The sequence below is a fragment of the Castor canadensis genome, chromosome 3 (assembly GCF_047511655.1).
Source record: "Castor canadensis chromosome 3, mCasCan1.hap1v2, whole genome shotgun sequence".
NCBI classification, from domain to species: Eukaryota; Metazoa; Chordata; class Mammalia; order Rodentia; family Castoridae; genus Castor; species Castor canadensis.
In genome coordinates this window covers 45,983,978-45,998,281 of record NC_133388.1, presented here as the reverse complement: position 1 = coordinate 45,998,281, position 14,304 = coordinate 45,983,978, and the positions used below count along the sequence as shown (strand labels likewise).

At 38.8% G+C, this 14,304-nt stretch overlaps 2 protein-coding genes across 7 annotated transcripts in view; one reads left to right on the top strand and one right to left on the bottom strand.

Moving 5' to 3' along the window:
* L3hypdh (trans-L-3-hydroxyproline dehydratase) overlaps positions 1 to 14,304 on the bottom strand; it is a 151,128-nt gene that overhangs the window by 31,437 nt on the left and 105,387 nt on the right. The gene's annotated exons all lie outside the window — the stretch shown is intronic.
* Daam1 (dishevelled associated activator of morphogenesis 1) overlaps positions 1 to 14,304 on the top strand; it is a 162,323-nt gene that overhangs the window by 109,715 nt on the left and 38,304 nt on the right. For all 6 annotated transcript variants that reach the window (XM_074067875.1, XM_074067876.1, XM_020178957.2 and 3 more), the window contains exons 5-15: positions 1,940 to 2,034; positions 3,703 to 4,036; positions 4,637 to 4,747; positions 5,103 to 5,206; positions 7,165 to 7,231; positions 7,471 to 7,588; positions 8,025 to 8,163; positions 8,459 to 8,517; positions 11,572 to 11,759; positions 12,236 to 12,532; positions 12,835 to 12,942. In XM_074067875.1, coding sequence (XP_073923976.1) covers positions 1,940 to 2,034; positions 3,703 to 4,036; positions 4,637 to 4,747; positions 5,103 to 5,206; positions 7,165 to 7,231; positions 7,471 to 7,588; positions 8,025 to 8,163; positions 8,459 to 8,517; positions 11,572 to 11,759; positions 12,236 to 12,532; positions 12,835 to 12,942 — 1,620 coding nt within the window. The remainder of the gene's footprint in view (positions 1 to 1,939; positions 2,035 to 3,702; positions 4,037 to 4,636; positions 4,748 to 5,102; positions 5,207 to 7,164; positions 7,232 to 7,470; positions 7,589 to 8,024; positions 8,164 to 8,458; positions 8,518 to 11,571; positions 11,760 to 12,235; positions 12,533 to 12,834; positions 12,943 to 14,304) is intronic.

Here is a 14,304-nt window from a genome sequence, read left to right as displayed (position 1 = left end):
CTAATTATTTGATATGCAGATTATCTTTAGAAAGGTAGGCATATCTCCCTTATCTACTAAAAGTTGCAAATTAAACCTTCTTTCTAAATATGAAGCCTGAAAACAGATTTTATATAAACAACTTTATTTTGAAAAGTTGCACTAGAATGTCAGGTTCATCTATATATCCTCAGTTTTCTTAACACAATAAATGCAATCTTAGATCCAAATCTAATTGTATCACATACTGAAAAGATCATGGTCTCTTCTGTTTTAAGCAGAGGGTAATGGTAAGTTCCCATTTAATTGTCTGTGGCAGTTCATAAATCTTCCACCTCTACAGGAGAGATTCTTAATGTAGTCCACTTTTATTACGATGTTCCACCCTTTACATGATTGCTACAAGGATAAGTACATGCATCTTCATCTAGTATTTGAAAACCACAGTTAAAATGTGTGTCTTTAATTTTGGGAGTGATATTCATAAAAGGCTGATTCTCAGTTGCAGATTCAAAGTGATTAGTTAAGACTCCAAAATGAGCTCAGTGATGCCACTGGAGATTAAATGCCTTTGGCTGTTATTTATGTTGAATTTTCCAGGAGATGGGTGTTATAGCACTTTGGAGGAATTCATTGGCTATTTCTGCATACAGATTCTTCCCCTACTGTCCTCTGTTGACAGCTGTCCAGACACATCACCAACAAGACGACAGCTTTAGCAGAAACAATAACATGTTAAAAAACAAGACTCTACTGGTTTTTATTTCAATTGCCATTCATAAATGACACTGATACATTCATTTGCTTTAGGCTTTACCTTTGTCATTATAAGGTCAAATTTAGGTTTTAATTAAGATTTAGTTATTTTATGCGGATGTTACTGCTTTTAAAATGTAAGGTTTCCCTTAATGATTTGTGGTCCTGAAACAAAAGGGACAGACTGAATCATTAAGTCCTATGAATAAGAGGCAAGCTTTTCTTTTTCTATGCAGTCACCTGAGTCTGTTTCCCAACCAAGCTTTTTATCAAAATTGGTAACATAAGGCAAAGGAGATGGGACAAAGATGTGTTCAGAGTAGGAACCAGGGACCAGTAGCTCCATGGGTACAGGCTCCTGGCACCATAAGACTAGGGTACTTTAGTACAGGTAGGTGATCATGGAGTAAAACAGGGTGGAAAAGATTATAAATGTTGTTAGCATTTATGGCTGAGATCTTACTTACAACCTTGCTCCTGCAGCATCTCAGGCCTCATCTCAGATCTACCAAATTAGAGCCTGCATTTTAACAAGATTCCCCAGGTGATTTTAATATCCACGTTAAAGTTTGAGTAGCACTGCTGTAGCAGCTCCCTGGGAAGGAAAACACACACACACAAACACACTCACTCCATACCCCAATTGCTAAATGATGAATCATTTTAAGACGTTAAAACATTTATTCTGGAAGAAATATCAGCTCCAGTTTAATTGTTCCTCTTAAAAAATAATTTAATGTAACAAAATCCTTTTGATCTAGATTACACTTTTCAACTGAGAAAAGAGCAGTACCATGGGGAAATTGCTGACTATTTCCTCGGATAGTGTGATAGAGTTAACTTTAATTGCCAGGGTGCTATACTAAACTACAAGTCCAGTCTTCTTTCTATCAAATGTAAATACTAATGTCTACACTAGTGTGTAGTTATGGAATAGTTATATAAACATTTGAGCAACTTAATCTGTACTAAAATTTCTAAACATTTCCTCAAAGCATTATTTAAAATTTGAAGTGCCTGACTTACAGTAGAGACAAAGAACTTAAGGAATTATTGGTGGTGTGGGTCTATATTTTGACTTCAGTAAGTCTTAATCACATAGATTTAAAGTAACAGTAGCATGTAATCTGTGGGCTTGTCTTGTTTGTACAATAATTTAAAAACTAGATGATTTGAAGAGGTAACTTCTGTTTTCTTTGCATAGAGAAAATCTTTATTGGCTTTAGAGAAGGAAGAAGAAGAAGAAAGAAGTAAAACTATAGAGAGTTTAAAGACAGCACTGAGGACAAAACCGATGAGGTAAATTTTCCTTGGGTGTCACATTCTTCTTTCCTTTCTCCTTTCCTTCTTTCCTCTTTTTTTTTTCCTGCAGTAGTCGAACCTTTTCAGGAAGTCTTAAATTTAAAGCATGCAACTGAATCATGGATGAACAACTTTAATCATTAAGCATCTAATAAATTGATTTTCTTCTATTGAAAGGCATGCAGGCAGCCATTAGGATATCTAAAATGAGAAAGAGAGTGGGGAGTGGGGGAGGAGAGAGAGACAGACAGACAGACAGATTAACCAAGACAACAAAGTTGTGGAAAAATTGTGACCCTCATTCATTGCTCTTGGGAAGTAAAATGATGATAGTTGGCAACTCCTGAGAGTGGCAAACATAGTGCTGCCATATGGCCTAACAATTTTAGTCCTAGGTATATAGCCAAAGGAAATGAAGACTTATCACCCCAAAAAGATTGTGTACAAATGTTCATGTCAACATCATTCCAAAATAGCTGAAAAAGTAGAAACAACACAAATATCTATCAATTGATGAACGGATGGGCAAAATGTGATATATCCACATAATTGATGAATATTTTTAGACCACTGAATGAATATTCATTAGAAGGATGAATTTTATGTCATGTGAATTATATGTCAATAAAACTTGTGAAAAATAAAAGAAGGGCAGACTTTCTGGCAATAGTGACTTTTTGCTCTAGTAGTCAGTTTCCACCGTGTGCCGCCACTGCCTTAATTTCCATTAAGGCCTCCAGGATTTAGTGAGGTATTGGGACTCTCACAGGTCCATTCCTTAGCACAGATGCTGTGAATGATGCCAACTGTTTTAATAAGCTTGGCTGTATCCGGGTGACATGGTTGAGTGGAATGGCTCAAAAAATAACAATTGCTTTTCTTTATTTAGCAATAAGATGCAAACTAAGGGAAATCTATTGGTTCATCAAAAGAACTATGCAGTTAATTGTATGACAGTGTGTTTCTCCATGTGTTCTGGTCTCTCAGATGCTAATGGGCATCCGAAGCTAAGTAAGTTTAGAAGTTTCTGGAGAAGTTGGATAAATAGTTATTCCATTAACTCTGGACTTCTCCAAGGCTTTGACATGTCATTGTGAATTCTTCTGCTTTATAGTAAATGTTATAAATGTTATAACTATTGATAAAATTTATTTACAGTCATATTTATCTTGTTTTATATATTGGGATTCCATGTAGTGTGTCATACAAAAGGAGGATTTTGCTGCTAAACTTTAGGGATATAGATAACGATTGGTTTGACAACCCAAGAGTTGAGGGTTGCTCTTTGACTTTATTTGATAGGAGGCCAGAGTCAGTGGTCAGCATAGAAGTGTATGAGAACTGAATGCTACAACAACTCAGATCAGATGATTTTAACCTAAGATGAGATATTTATTCTGAGTGTCTTCTTGCTCCTGGCCTTTTAATTGGTTCTTTGTACCAGTTGAAATGTGTTTACCTCAAATGGAGATTTGTTTATAGTCTGATTAGACTGACTATCTGGTCTGTGCCAAGGAAGAGGCAAAGAATTACAAAGAACTCATCAATGAGTACTTCAGGAACTAAATCTCTTTTCTTTATCCTACCCCTCAAACTTTTCTCTTAAGAACAGTTAAAACAAAACCCTAAATGAACTTAAGGCTACTGCACTTCTCATCATGACAGGTTTGTAACAAGATTCATTGACTTGGATGGCTTGTCATGTATTCTCAACTTTCTGAAGACCATGGACTATGAGACGTCTGAGTCTCGAGTACATACCTCTCTCATTGGATGTATAAAGGCACTAATGAACAACTCTCAAGGCCGGGCTCATGTCCTGGCTCATTCTGAGAGTATTAATGTTATTGCTCAGAGTCTGAGCACAGAGAACATTAAAACGAAGGTGGCTGTGCTGGAAATCCTGGGCGCTGTGTGCCTGGTTCCCGGGGGCCACAAGAAGGTTCTGCAGGCCATGCTACATTACCAGAAGTACGCCAGCGAAAGAACCCGCTTTCAGGTGGGCGTTCCCTCACCCCAACCTTAACTCTGCGTAAGTAGTTGCCTTTTCTGGCCCTGACATGGAGAACATTATTTGAGATTTCTCCTTGGGATTATTCACACTGACTTCAGATTCTCCTTTCTTCTTAGGTTTGAGAACCAGAAAGTAGAGTTGATCCATAGTTGATCGCCGGGGAGTGGGTGGGGGTGATCTTAGTTTACTGAATTTGGAAATGTGGCCCTGCATCCTACATATTATCTAGCACACATGTTTTGCATCCACTAAATGCTTCTTCCCTGAAATTACAGGTTGCCATCCTTGATTTAGGATCAATATGAATAGTGAGATTGCATCACCAAGTTTTTACTCAAATGTAGCAAGCAAATCGAAGTAACAAAGCAAAGTCTTTTGTTCCTTGTATGCACGTATATATGAGCACACATGATGTAAGAATTTTGAGTTTTTAGTACTAATCTTAATTTTTAAAAAGTGGCTTGTTAAGGATAATGTAATTCTGTCTATACCCAAGATATTAAAAATTAACTTCTGACTATAAAACAATTTGTAAATGAGCATAGGATTAATAATGACTTAGTTCTTTGTTTGTACCCTCGACAGACATTAATTAATGACTTGGATAAAAGCACCGGGCGGTATCGAGATGAAGTGAGTCTCAAGACAGCCATCATGTCCTTCATCAACGCAGTGCTGAGCCAAGGCGCGGGAGTGGTAAGAATCTCTCTATCACAGTTTTTATAAGCATTATTAAAGAATAATTTCTAAGTCAGACATGACTGTACATGCACAGAATCCTGTCTACTGAGAGGTGGAGGTAAGGGGATCTCAAGTTTTCCGCCAGCCTGGGTAAATTTAAAAAGACCTATCTCAACCAAAAGGGCCAGAGGCATGGCTCAAGTGGTGGGGTGCTTGCCTAGTATGCGTGAGGCTCTAGGTTCGATCCACAAGCACTGAAGGAAAAAAAAAAAAACAGGAAGAAAGAAAAAGAAAAGTAATTAATTCTTAAAAATGATTACTATATAATCTAAAAACCATAAATATTATTTTACCACCCTTTTACTTTCAGGAGAGTTTGGACTTTAGACTTCATCTTCGCTATGAATTTCTGATGTTAGGAATCCAACCTGTTATAGATAAATTAAGGGAGCATGAAAATTCAACATTAGATAGGTAAGTCAGACTGCTGTGGTCTGAGACAGCATGTGTTTTTCCGTGTGTGTCACACAATGCTGTATCCAGCGCCAGCTTGTGAACTATTTGCGACCCATCTGTAACATAAGGACTTGCACTCGTGTGTTAGTTCAGCTAATTAGGGTCTTATTGTAAGATTCTGTTGATGAAGGAAGCAGCACACTGTGTAGAGAACTTAATGGGTTTTAACATTAAACCTGAATCTATATCCTATCCTAGTCTTGCCTCATACTTCCTGTGTATCCTAATTAAGTAACTTGTTTTTTTCTGAACTTTACTATTTTATACCTATAAAAAATGATGATGATGCTCTAGGGAGGAGGTCTCCAAAAGGGATGAGGCCATGTCTGGCCCTAAGGCACTAAGCTTGTGATGTTGTTGCAAGATAGAATTTTAGGACCCTCAAGGTAGAGACCAAGAAAGTTTATAAGTATAGCAAAGCAAAGGAAAGATACATTGTACACAATCCAAACATAGGTTTGGCACATCTGATAACAGATGCAATGAGTGTTCTAACATTAAGGATATTTATGGTGATAGAGTGAGTTGGGCGTTGGCTCAAATTCACCTTAGGATAAGTGTTCCCTTTTGTTGTGGCATCTGGTATACGTAGTCATTCTTGCTGTTGCAGTGTTTTATCAATTGAGCCCAAAGATTTTAAGGCTAGTTGGTTCATTGTGATATAGATGTTTAAACAATGGATGAGTCATGAACCTCCCTTCAAGGCAGGTTCCATCCTTGCTGTGTGTTTTCCTTTTTGTGCTCAGAGGTGTCAGTTTCCCGACAGTTTTTTTTCTCCAGGATAAGTGTCTTTAAGTTATCCTTGCTCAGTTTCCAGAGTGCACTAATTATTTGGGTAAGCAGGCAAGGTCAGAGGGAGAGAGCTGCTAGATACCCCCCTCCACCACCTTTTTTCCCCCATTTTACTAAGTGTTGCAGCTTGTGAAGCTTAAAGAAAAGAAAGCAATATCTGGTGCTTTTCATCAGGCTGCAGTGCTCGGTAGTACAATGCTTATCTGTGAATTCCTGGCTGCTGTTTCCCATGCTTCATTTTCCCTGATTTATCCTGCCTCAATGGTGAGGATAATGACAACCAGCTCTGTGGTGAAAACTGAGGTAACGTTGATAGGCATTGTTGGAATATTGTTTTCTGTTTCCTATTCACTTGTTGTGTTGGCAATCATTTTACCATTTCTAGGAACCCCACTAGCTCTCAGATCTTTCCTTCTACCACACTTTTCTCCTTCATTCATGTACTCTAGCATGCTCTTCTTGATATTCTGTGAACAAGTCCAAAATACTCATGCCTCAGGACCTTTGCACTTACTTAGTTCCTCAGCTTCAAAAGACCTTTCAGACATCCAGATTACTTGTTCCCCAAAGACAGGCCTTTTTCAACTACTAAATATCCTTTCCTTTCCCTTTACATTCTGTTCCCTTTACTCTGACGCATTTGTCTTCATAGACTGTATCATCCCCACATAGAATATATAGAATATATAGTAGGGGTTAATAAAAATTTAAATGAAATTTATTCATCATTTAGGATGATATGGACATTTCTTTTGTGATCTTTAATTCAACAGCAAGTCAAGTGTGATTATATGGGCTTGTTTTCCATAAAGGGAATCAGTGAGTAGAATCTGGACTTGATTACTTTTGGATTTGATAAATATCATTTAATAATTATATATTTTGTAATAGGCTTTCTAGGTTTTTACATTTTTTTTTCTATTGTGGTCATACTTAACTCAGTTAATGTAGTTTTTCCTTAGAAAGAACATAGTTAAGTGGAAGCATTCACATTTTGTTACCTTGTTTCTTTAGCGATCTCTCTGAAAATTTAGAAAATGCCTAAATATTAATGTCCTGAATCCTATGTGCTTGTGTTTGTAGGATGTTTTGCTTTTAGTAACATTTCTTCAATTTTCTTTCAGGCATTTAGACTTTTTTGAAATGCTCCGAAATGAAGATGAATTAGAATTTGCCAAAAGATTTGAATTGGTATGTATGCCCCTAATTATTCTTACTTGACTCATCAGCTCACAGAATTTTCCCCTTGAAAATATGTGGCGTAGTGTCACTATGGACCAGTGTAACCTATGAGTGAAGTTGAAGTTCCGTTTTATTACCTAAGTCACAGGATGAGTTTGTGTTTGCCTCGGGTTTACTCTTCTTGTATTGAGGGCGATTGAGGAACTTGGATGTTTGACTTAGATTTGGTTTTTTTTCCTATAAAATAGGTTCACATAGACACAAAAAGTGCAACTCAAATGTTTGAGCTGACCAGGAAGAGGCTGACTCACAGTGAAGCTTACCCTCACTTCATGTCCATCCTTCACCACTGCCTCCAAATGCCTTGTGAGTGTCTGTGACCTACACGGATGTGGCTAGTGCTCAGACATTGTCCAAAGGGCTCTGTGTTCAGAACAATGCTGATTAGATCGGGTGCATATCAGGGATTCCAAGCCTCAGCTTTGTGGCAGCCCAGCGTGTGTCTCCACACAGCTTAAGAGGTGTTATGAAATCCTCAAAATGAAATGACTTTGTGTTCACTTTGATTTTAAAAATAAATATATGCTTTACAACACATTTAGAAAGGGAAGGGGGAAGTACCTCTCAATCAAATAAATAATCATTACATACCAAAATTCCAAAGACTTTGGGAAGCCTTAGGGCAGATAATATAAACATTTCTCTGATTCAGTGGATCTAATGGGTGACCACTATTGAAAAATATTCATCCTAGTTTATAAATAGCTTCATTGCTTTTTTCCACCATCTTTCCTCTTTTTAGACAAGAGGAGCGGCAATACTGTTCAGTACTGGCTACTACTAGATAGAATTATACAACAAATAGTTATCCAGAATGACAAAGGACAGGATCCCGACTCAACACCCTTGGAGAACTTTAACATTAAGAATGTTGTACGAATGTAAGTCTCTTCTTATTCCACTGCCTGTGAGATAATGATGATAACATAAGATATTTTATACTACTTCAAAATAATACTTGAGAGAACTGAAATGTTCTGGAGGTTGACTATGGGTTACTATATAATCACATGCAATATATCTAAAGTAACATCTGGATTTAAATGAGTTTCAAGCATGCACTCGGGATTTTCTCTACAGTAGACTATTTTTGTACCTAGGGAAAATATATTTAGCAGTGGACCTTTTATCTTTTTTTTAATGTGTGTAATGAGTACTCCTTTAACTATTATGCAGGTTGGTTAATGAAAATGAAGTTAAACAGTGGAAAGAGCAAGCAGAAAAAATGAGAAAAGGTAAATTATGAGACCCTGACAAGAGATTGTGCTGTATTGTTGGTTACTGGATGGCCCTGCTTTCTGCATCTTTTAGAAATTTGCATTGGTATTTCTTGTTGACTCTATATATCAAGTAACCTTTATTTTTCCATGTCTTACAGGCATTTTGCACTGGTTTTTTAGAATCAAGCGATTTTTAATTGTCATGCCAATTCCCAAATATTTTATGCTTTTATTATAATCATGTACAATTTTTTGAAAAGCTGTACCACTTGCTGTGTAGTATTTGTTTAATTCAATCCTTTCTTTGCCCCATAACTGCTCTTTAAAGCACATTGGCATTTAAGAACTATAACAAGTGATTCTAGGGTTTAACCAAAATTTTAAAAGAGAAGCACAGATCACTTGGTTTCAGTGACCCAATTTTCTCCATGACCTTAATTTGGCACCAGTCATAAAAAAGAAACCAGGCAGAAAATCAATGACAATTGCCAGAGATGTGTTATGAAACATTAACAAGCCAACGATTATTGAGTATTTGAATATGTCTTTGATATTATCACTCAGCAGACAGGAGAGACATTTGTGTGCCTCCTAGTGCCAATGAGTCAGAAATATTTAGCTTTCCTCCCTCCTTCAGAATATTAGCAAATTAAAGTTGGCCCCTTTGTGAGAACAGTATATTCCCTGCCAACACTCTTCTCACCACACTGGTTACTGACTTCCTTGCATAAGTTATTTAATCACAGCCAATGAAATACAATAGCCCTCACCCCAAGAGTTAATGCACTGAAGAGAGTGTTCAAGAGAGGTCTAACTATTTCCTTTCCTCTCATCACATTTGTCCTTTGCCATCAAGCAGAAAACCAAGGCCACTAGTGATTCAGGAAAATCCCAAATGTGAAGAAGTACTGATATGTGACAGTTCCTTATGTTGCTCTCACGTAAGTGAGGCTGCACATGCATTTTGATAAATAAATTCCAGAACTGTTATGGAAAGAATAGAAACATTTATTCAAACTTCAAGTAAAGAGAGGTCTGAATTTTAGGGCTGCACTAGATAATGGAGATCTGAGTGTGGAAGTTGAGGACATTACTTGGGGTATCATCTTTGGAGTCACTGAGCCATTCTTTCAGTGGACACTTAGTAAATGTTTCTCTGTGTCAGTCACTGTGCTGAGCTCTGAGACTGAGTCTCAACTCTGCCTTCACTGACTGTATGGGTAGGCTCAGTTATGCCCTCTTTTCCTCTCCAGTCTCCTCTTCTGCAATATGAGAATTAAACCTAACTGATAATGTTGTTATGCAGATTAAACAAAAAACAAATAGAAGAACATTAGCATGGTACCAGCATGAGTAAGTTGCACACTAAGTGATTAACTGCTGTTAAAGGATTCAGGTAGCTGAGGTGGCACAAGAGAAAATCTCTAAGGTCATTAGGAGGAACAGAGTAGTTTAAAGTGAAATCATGAGTAGAATATAAAAGAAGAGAAATTGTAGATAAGTTGACTTCTTTTCTTGATGCTTCAGCTGGCAGTTAGATTCAAGAGGGCACATGTTGGCAAAGTAGTGAGCAGGTAGGGCTGTGAGGAGACAGGAAGTTCCATGGACCTGCAAGGTGCAGAGCATGTAGGGGAGAACTCTCTGGTATACAGCACTCCCGGGAAGCACTCAATAAAAGCTTAGGGAACAGGTGGTAAATGGACATCATTTGTGGAGAGTCTTTAGGTTGGAATTTCCCAAACCTGGCATTACATGAGGATCCTGTAAGGAGCATTTTCCGACCAGCTTCATATGCCCCGCCCTGACATACAGAGCGGGGCAAGGGCTTTCTGAAACATTAAGACCTCTTATGTGATTCTAAGGCACAGAAAGATTTGTGAAAGGGTTATGACCTGAGAGAGGAAGGCACACTCCTCACCTTTTAATTGTCAGTGAGGAAAGAAAATAGAATACAGTGGGGTTTCGTTTTAAAATACGGACCCAAAGAAGCCAGAGAGTAGCAGAAGCGGATTAGTGGCTATCTTAACTCCAAGGCTGGTGAAACACAAGGATCTCAATGGCTCAGAACTCCCCCTGAAAATCCTAATTTCCAAGGACACAGAAGAGAGGAGGTCAAAGACAACAAGAGCTTAAGTGTATTACTGAACAGAGACCAATTCTCCATAGCTCAGCCTCATCGGACTATATCTCTAGTGTATTTATTGACATATAAAGAATAGGAATTGGGTCCAAGTACTTGAAATAAAACTATGCAGCTTCAACTTCATTATTTTTCTTTTCCAAAGCTCACCATTCATGTCAGAAGTCTCATATTCATTGGCTATGTGAATAAACATTATGCTAATTTGAATGCCCTGTTCCACGACAGCAGGACTGGGGAAGTCAGTAAAACCATAGCTGAGAGCTAATATTTTTCTTCCCATGTTACTATGATTCTCGTGCTCAACCAACATAACACTACTGCTCTTAAGATATTTAACACCAGAATTTGCTTCCCACAAATTTTAATAATTGCTTGCTGGAAGCATAAAATACTTCAGACAACCTTCTAAGGGGTCCGAGAGAAATGAGTCAGTGTCAGGACGAACACTGGGTCTGCCAGCAGCTCTGCCTTACAGCACAAGATCCTCCCTTTCCAGCCCTTCTGCTAGTGGGCACAAGCCAGGAAACATGCTCAGCAAAGCTGGACTTCTCCACATCCCATTTCTGATGTGTGAAAAGAGGCCCTTTTCGTAGCATTCATTTACCCTAGTATAGCTAATGGGCCATTTCTGTGATGGGATTCTGAATTAACTATTAAAAAGGCACCTTAATCCTCTAGGAGTAGTTCTTCAAACTTTTGTTTTATAGCTATGACTTTAGGGTCTCTTCTTTGTCCATTTACAGAATGTAGTTAATAAAGTTGTTCATCAGAAGCCCTCTCTCTGCATGAGTGCTATTTAGGAATGATAATTACCTAATAAAGAGCCTCAATCTCCACCATCATCCTCAGTTGATTTTCCTTTTTAGAGAAAATGTCTCAGCTTTGAAGAATCTTCTGTTATCATGCCCAGTTGTTTTCTTACACAGAGCACAATGAACTACAACAGAAATTGGAAAAGAAAGAGAGAGAGTGTGATGCCAAGACCCAGGAGAAGGAAGAAATGATGCAGACCTTGAATAAAATGAAAGAGAAACTTGAAAAGGAGACCACTGAGCACAAGCAGGTCAAGCAGCAGGTGGCAGATCTCACAGCACAGCTCCACGAGCTCAGCAGGGTGAGGGCCACAGCTGCCAAGGCTTCACTTATCCTGGGCCCCCTCACCCTCAAGTAGACAACTTCTGCTATGGGAATAAAATCTGAAGTGTCTCACAATTCATCACAGGATTTATGAGACTTGCTCCATCTGCCATCATGTAGGTTAGGCAGCAGAGGTAGTTTGTGGGGTGGGGGTGTTTTTAGTATCAACCCTGTGCTAAAGCAAATCATATTAGCTTCTTAGCATGAAAACTGATTCAATGAAAACCAAACTCTGTGATGGTGCAAGAAGTGAGCGAGATATGAATGCTTTGCAGACAAACACTCAATTGTCAAATACAAAGGGGTGACTCAATCAAGTCACAGAACCCGCATTTTCAACAGTGTGGATTTCGCTATAATCTATTTTAGGCAAAATTCCAGCTTCTGAAAATCATCCAGTGAATTTTCTTCCTTCATCGATCCTCTCTTTCTTTTCCTATTTTACCTTTTCAGAGGGCTGTCTGTGCTTCAGTCCCAGGAGGACCCTCACCTGGAGCCCCAGGGGGACCCTTTCCTTCCTCTGCACCTGGGACTCTCCTTCCTCCCCCACCACCCCCACCCCTGCCAGGTGGAGTGCTTCCTCCACCACCTCCCCTCCCTCCTGGTGGTCCTCCTCCCCCCCCAGGACCCCCTCCCTTAGGGGGAATCATGCCACCTCCTGGTGCTCCAGTGGGTCTGGCACTCAAGAAGAAAAACATTCCTCAGCCCACAAATGCCCTGAAATCCTTCAACTGGTTAAAGCTGCCTGAGGTAAGCCATTTGTTCCCACTTTCCCACTAATGGATCAGTGGATAGCAGCAGCTCATTGTGTCGTCAGGAAGGGGAAACAGCCCTGACTGCTGAATCCTTTATTTTCTAGTGGACTCATGGCTCTCACTAGCTCATATATTAAGTGAGAAACCTTCTGAAACAATGACACATTGTTTGAAACCAGCTTCCTTTGAGCACCTTATAGAATAAAAATTTGGGGGATAGAAGCACTTTAAAAAAATATCATGTCTGTTCTTGTGTATAACTATAAACCATAGAACTTGTTAACTTGATGTTTCTAGAACAAACTGGAAGGAACAGTATGGACTGAAATTGATGATACAAAAGTCTTCAAAATTCTAGATCTTGAGGACCTCGAAAGAACTTTCTCTGCCTATCAAAGACAGCAGGTAATAGCTTGTGCCCTCCCAATGCCAAAATAGTAAACATCATTCCTTGTGCATGATCCCTGGGCCATCTGCCATAGCATGATATGATAAGCATTTTAGTGTTAGGCCATTTGGTCTCTCCTGGTATGTTCCTGCAAAGTGGCACTGTATACATGTCCACATGTCTGTCCAAGCGCCTGTCGGTGTGTAAGGGAACAGTTGAAGGTATATGAGCTCTTTGTCTGGAAGCTTTGTGTCATGGTGTATGACAAAGGCCTTGTCTCCATTGACGTAAAGAATTCTGTGTTTTCTCATCACTGTGCTTAGTTAAAAATAGATCACTGGAAAAAAAATATTAGTAGGGGAGTTATATAACTTACACTGTCACAGTGTTTCTGAGGCCATTTTGGTTTATCTACGTTAAAAAGAAATGCGTATCAAATACTGTCAGAGGCAAATTGCTTTTTGAAATAAATAGATTTCTTAGAAATACAGGATTTGGTAAATGACTATAATTTGGCAGCTAAGCAGAATCTACAGAGAAGTTTTAACTATATGTCATAAATGTGATAGACTCAATAGTGGGGTTACATAGGCTTAGCAAGTATGGAGATGGCAATTATACAAAAAAGGACTAGAGAAGCTACTGAAAAGGGAACAAAGCTTTCACAATGGTAGCATGAGCATGTGATTTGGTGCTTACTGCTTATCCACATTGACGAGGTCAAACAGGCAGCATCACTGTGTGAGCCCTGGTCACAACTGCATGGAAACTCTTGTTCCTCCAGGGGGCTTATTAAGGGTAGACCAGAAGAGCTCTTACAGGTAGAGCTCTTCAGGGTAGACCAGTAGCCACAGCTAGGTGGCCAGGTGTGGAAAGTTCCAGAAGAACAAAGAAAAGATGGTACCCAAATAATACATCAAAGACTGAGAAGGTAAATAATTGAGCCTAGGAGTACAGGGAGAAAGATTGATGAGGCTGACTAAAGGAGAGACATTCCTACAAGAACATATGTATCTTATATAGGAAAACACAAGTGCCAGGCATCTACACAGGGGTTTCCCTTGAGCTGTCCTGGGAGGCTGTAACTCCTGCATGAATCATGTCCAGGGTGGAGTATCCTCAAACAAGCAGCACACTTCCTACTCAGCTTTCTTGGCTTGGTTCCTAAGAAAGAATGTCTCAGAAAAGAAATGCTAAGCATCATGAAAGAAGATGGACTGAGGTTGAGAGAAACAAAAACTAATGCTTATTTTTTTCAATATAGCCTTTAATGCATCTAAAATAGGGGAGGAGTGTTATTTAGTCAGAATATTTTGCTGTAAGGGAGGGAAAGCTTCTCTGAAATGCCTTTTGTACTAGTTTAATAAAGTACAAAAGTA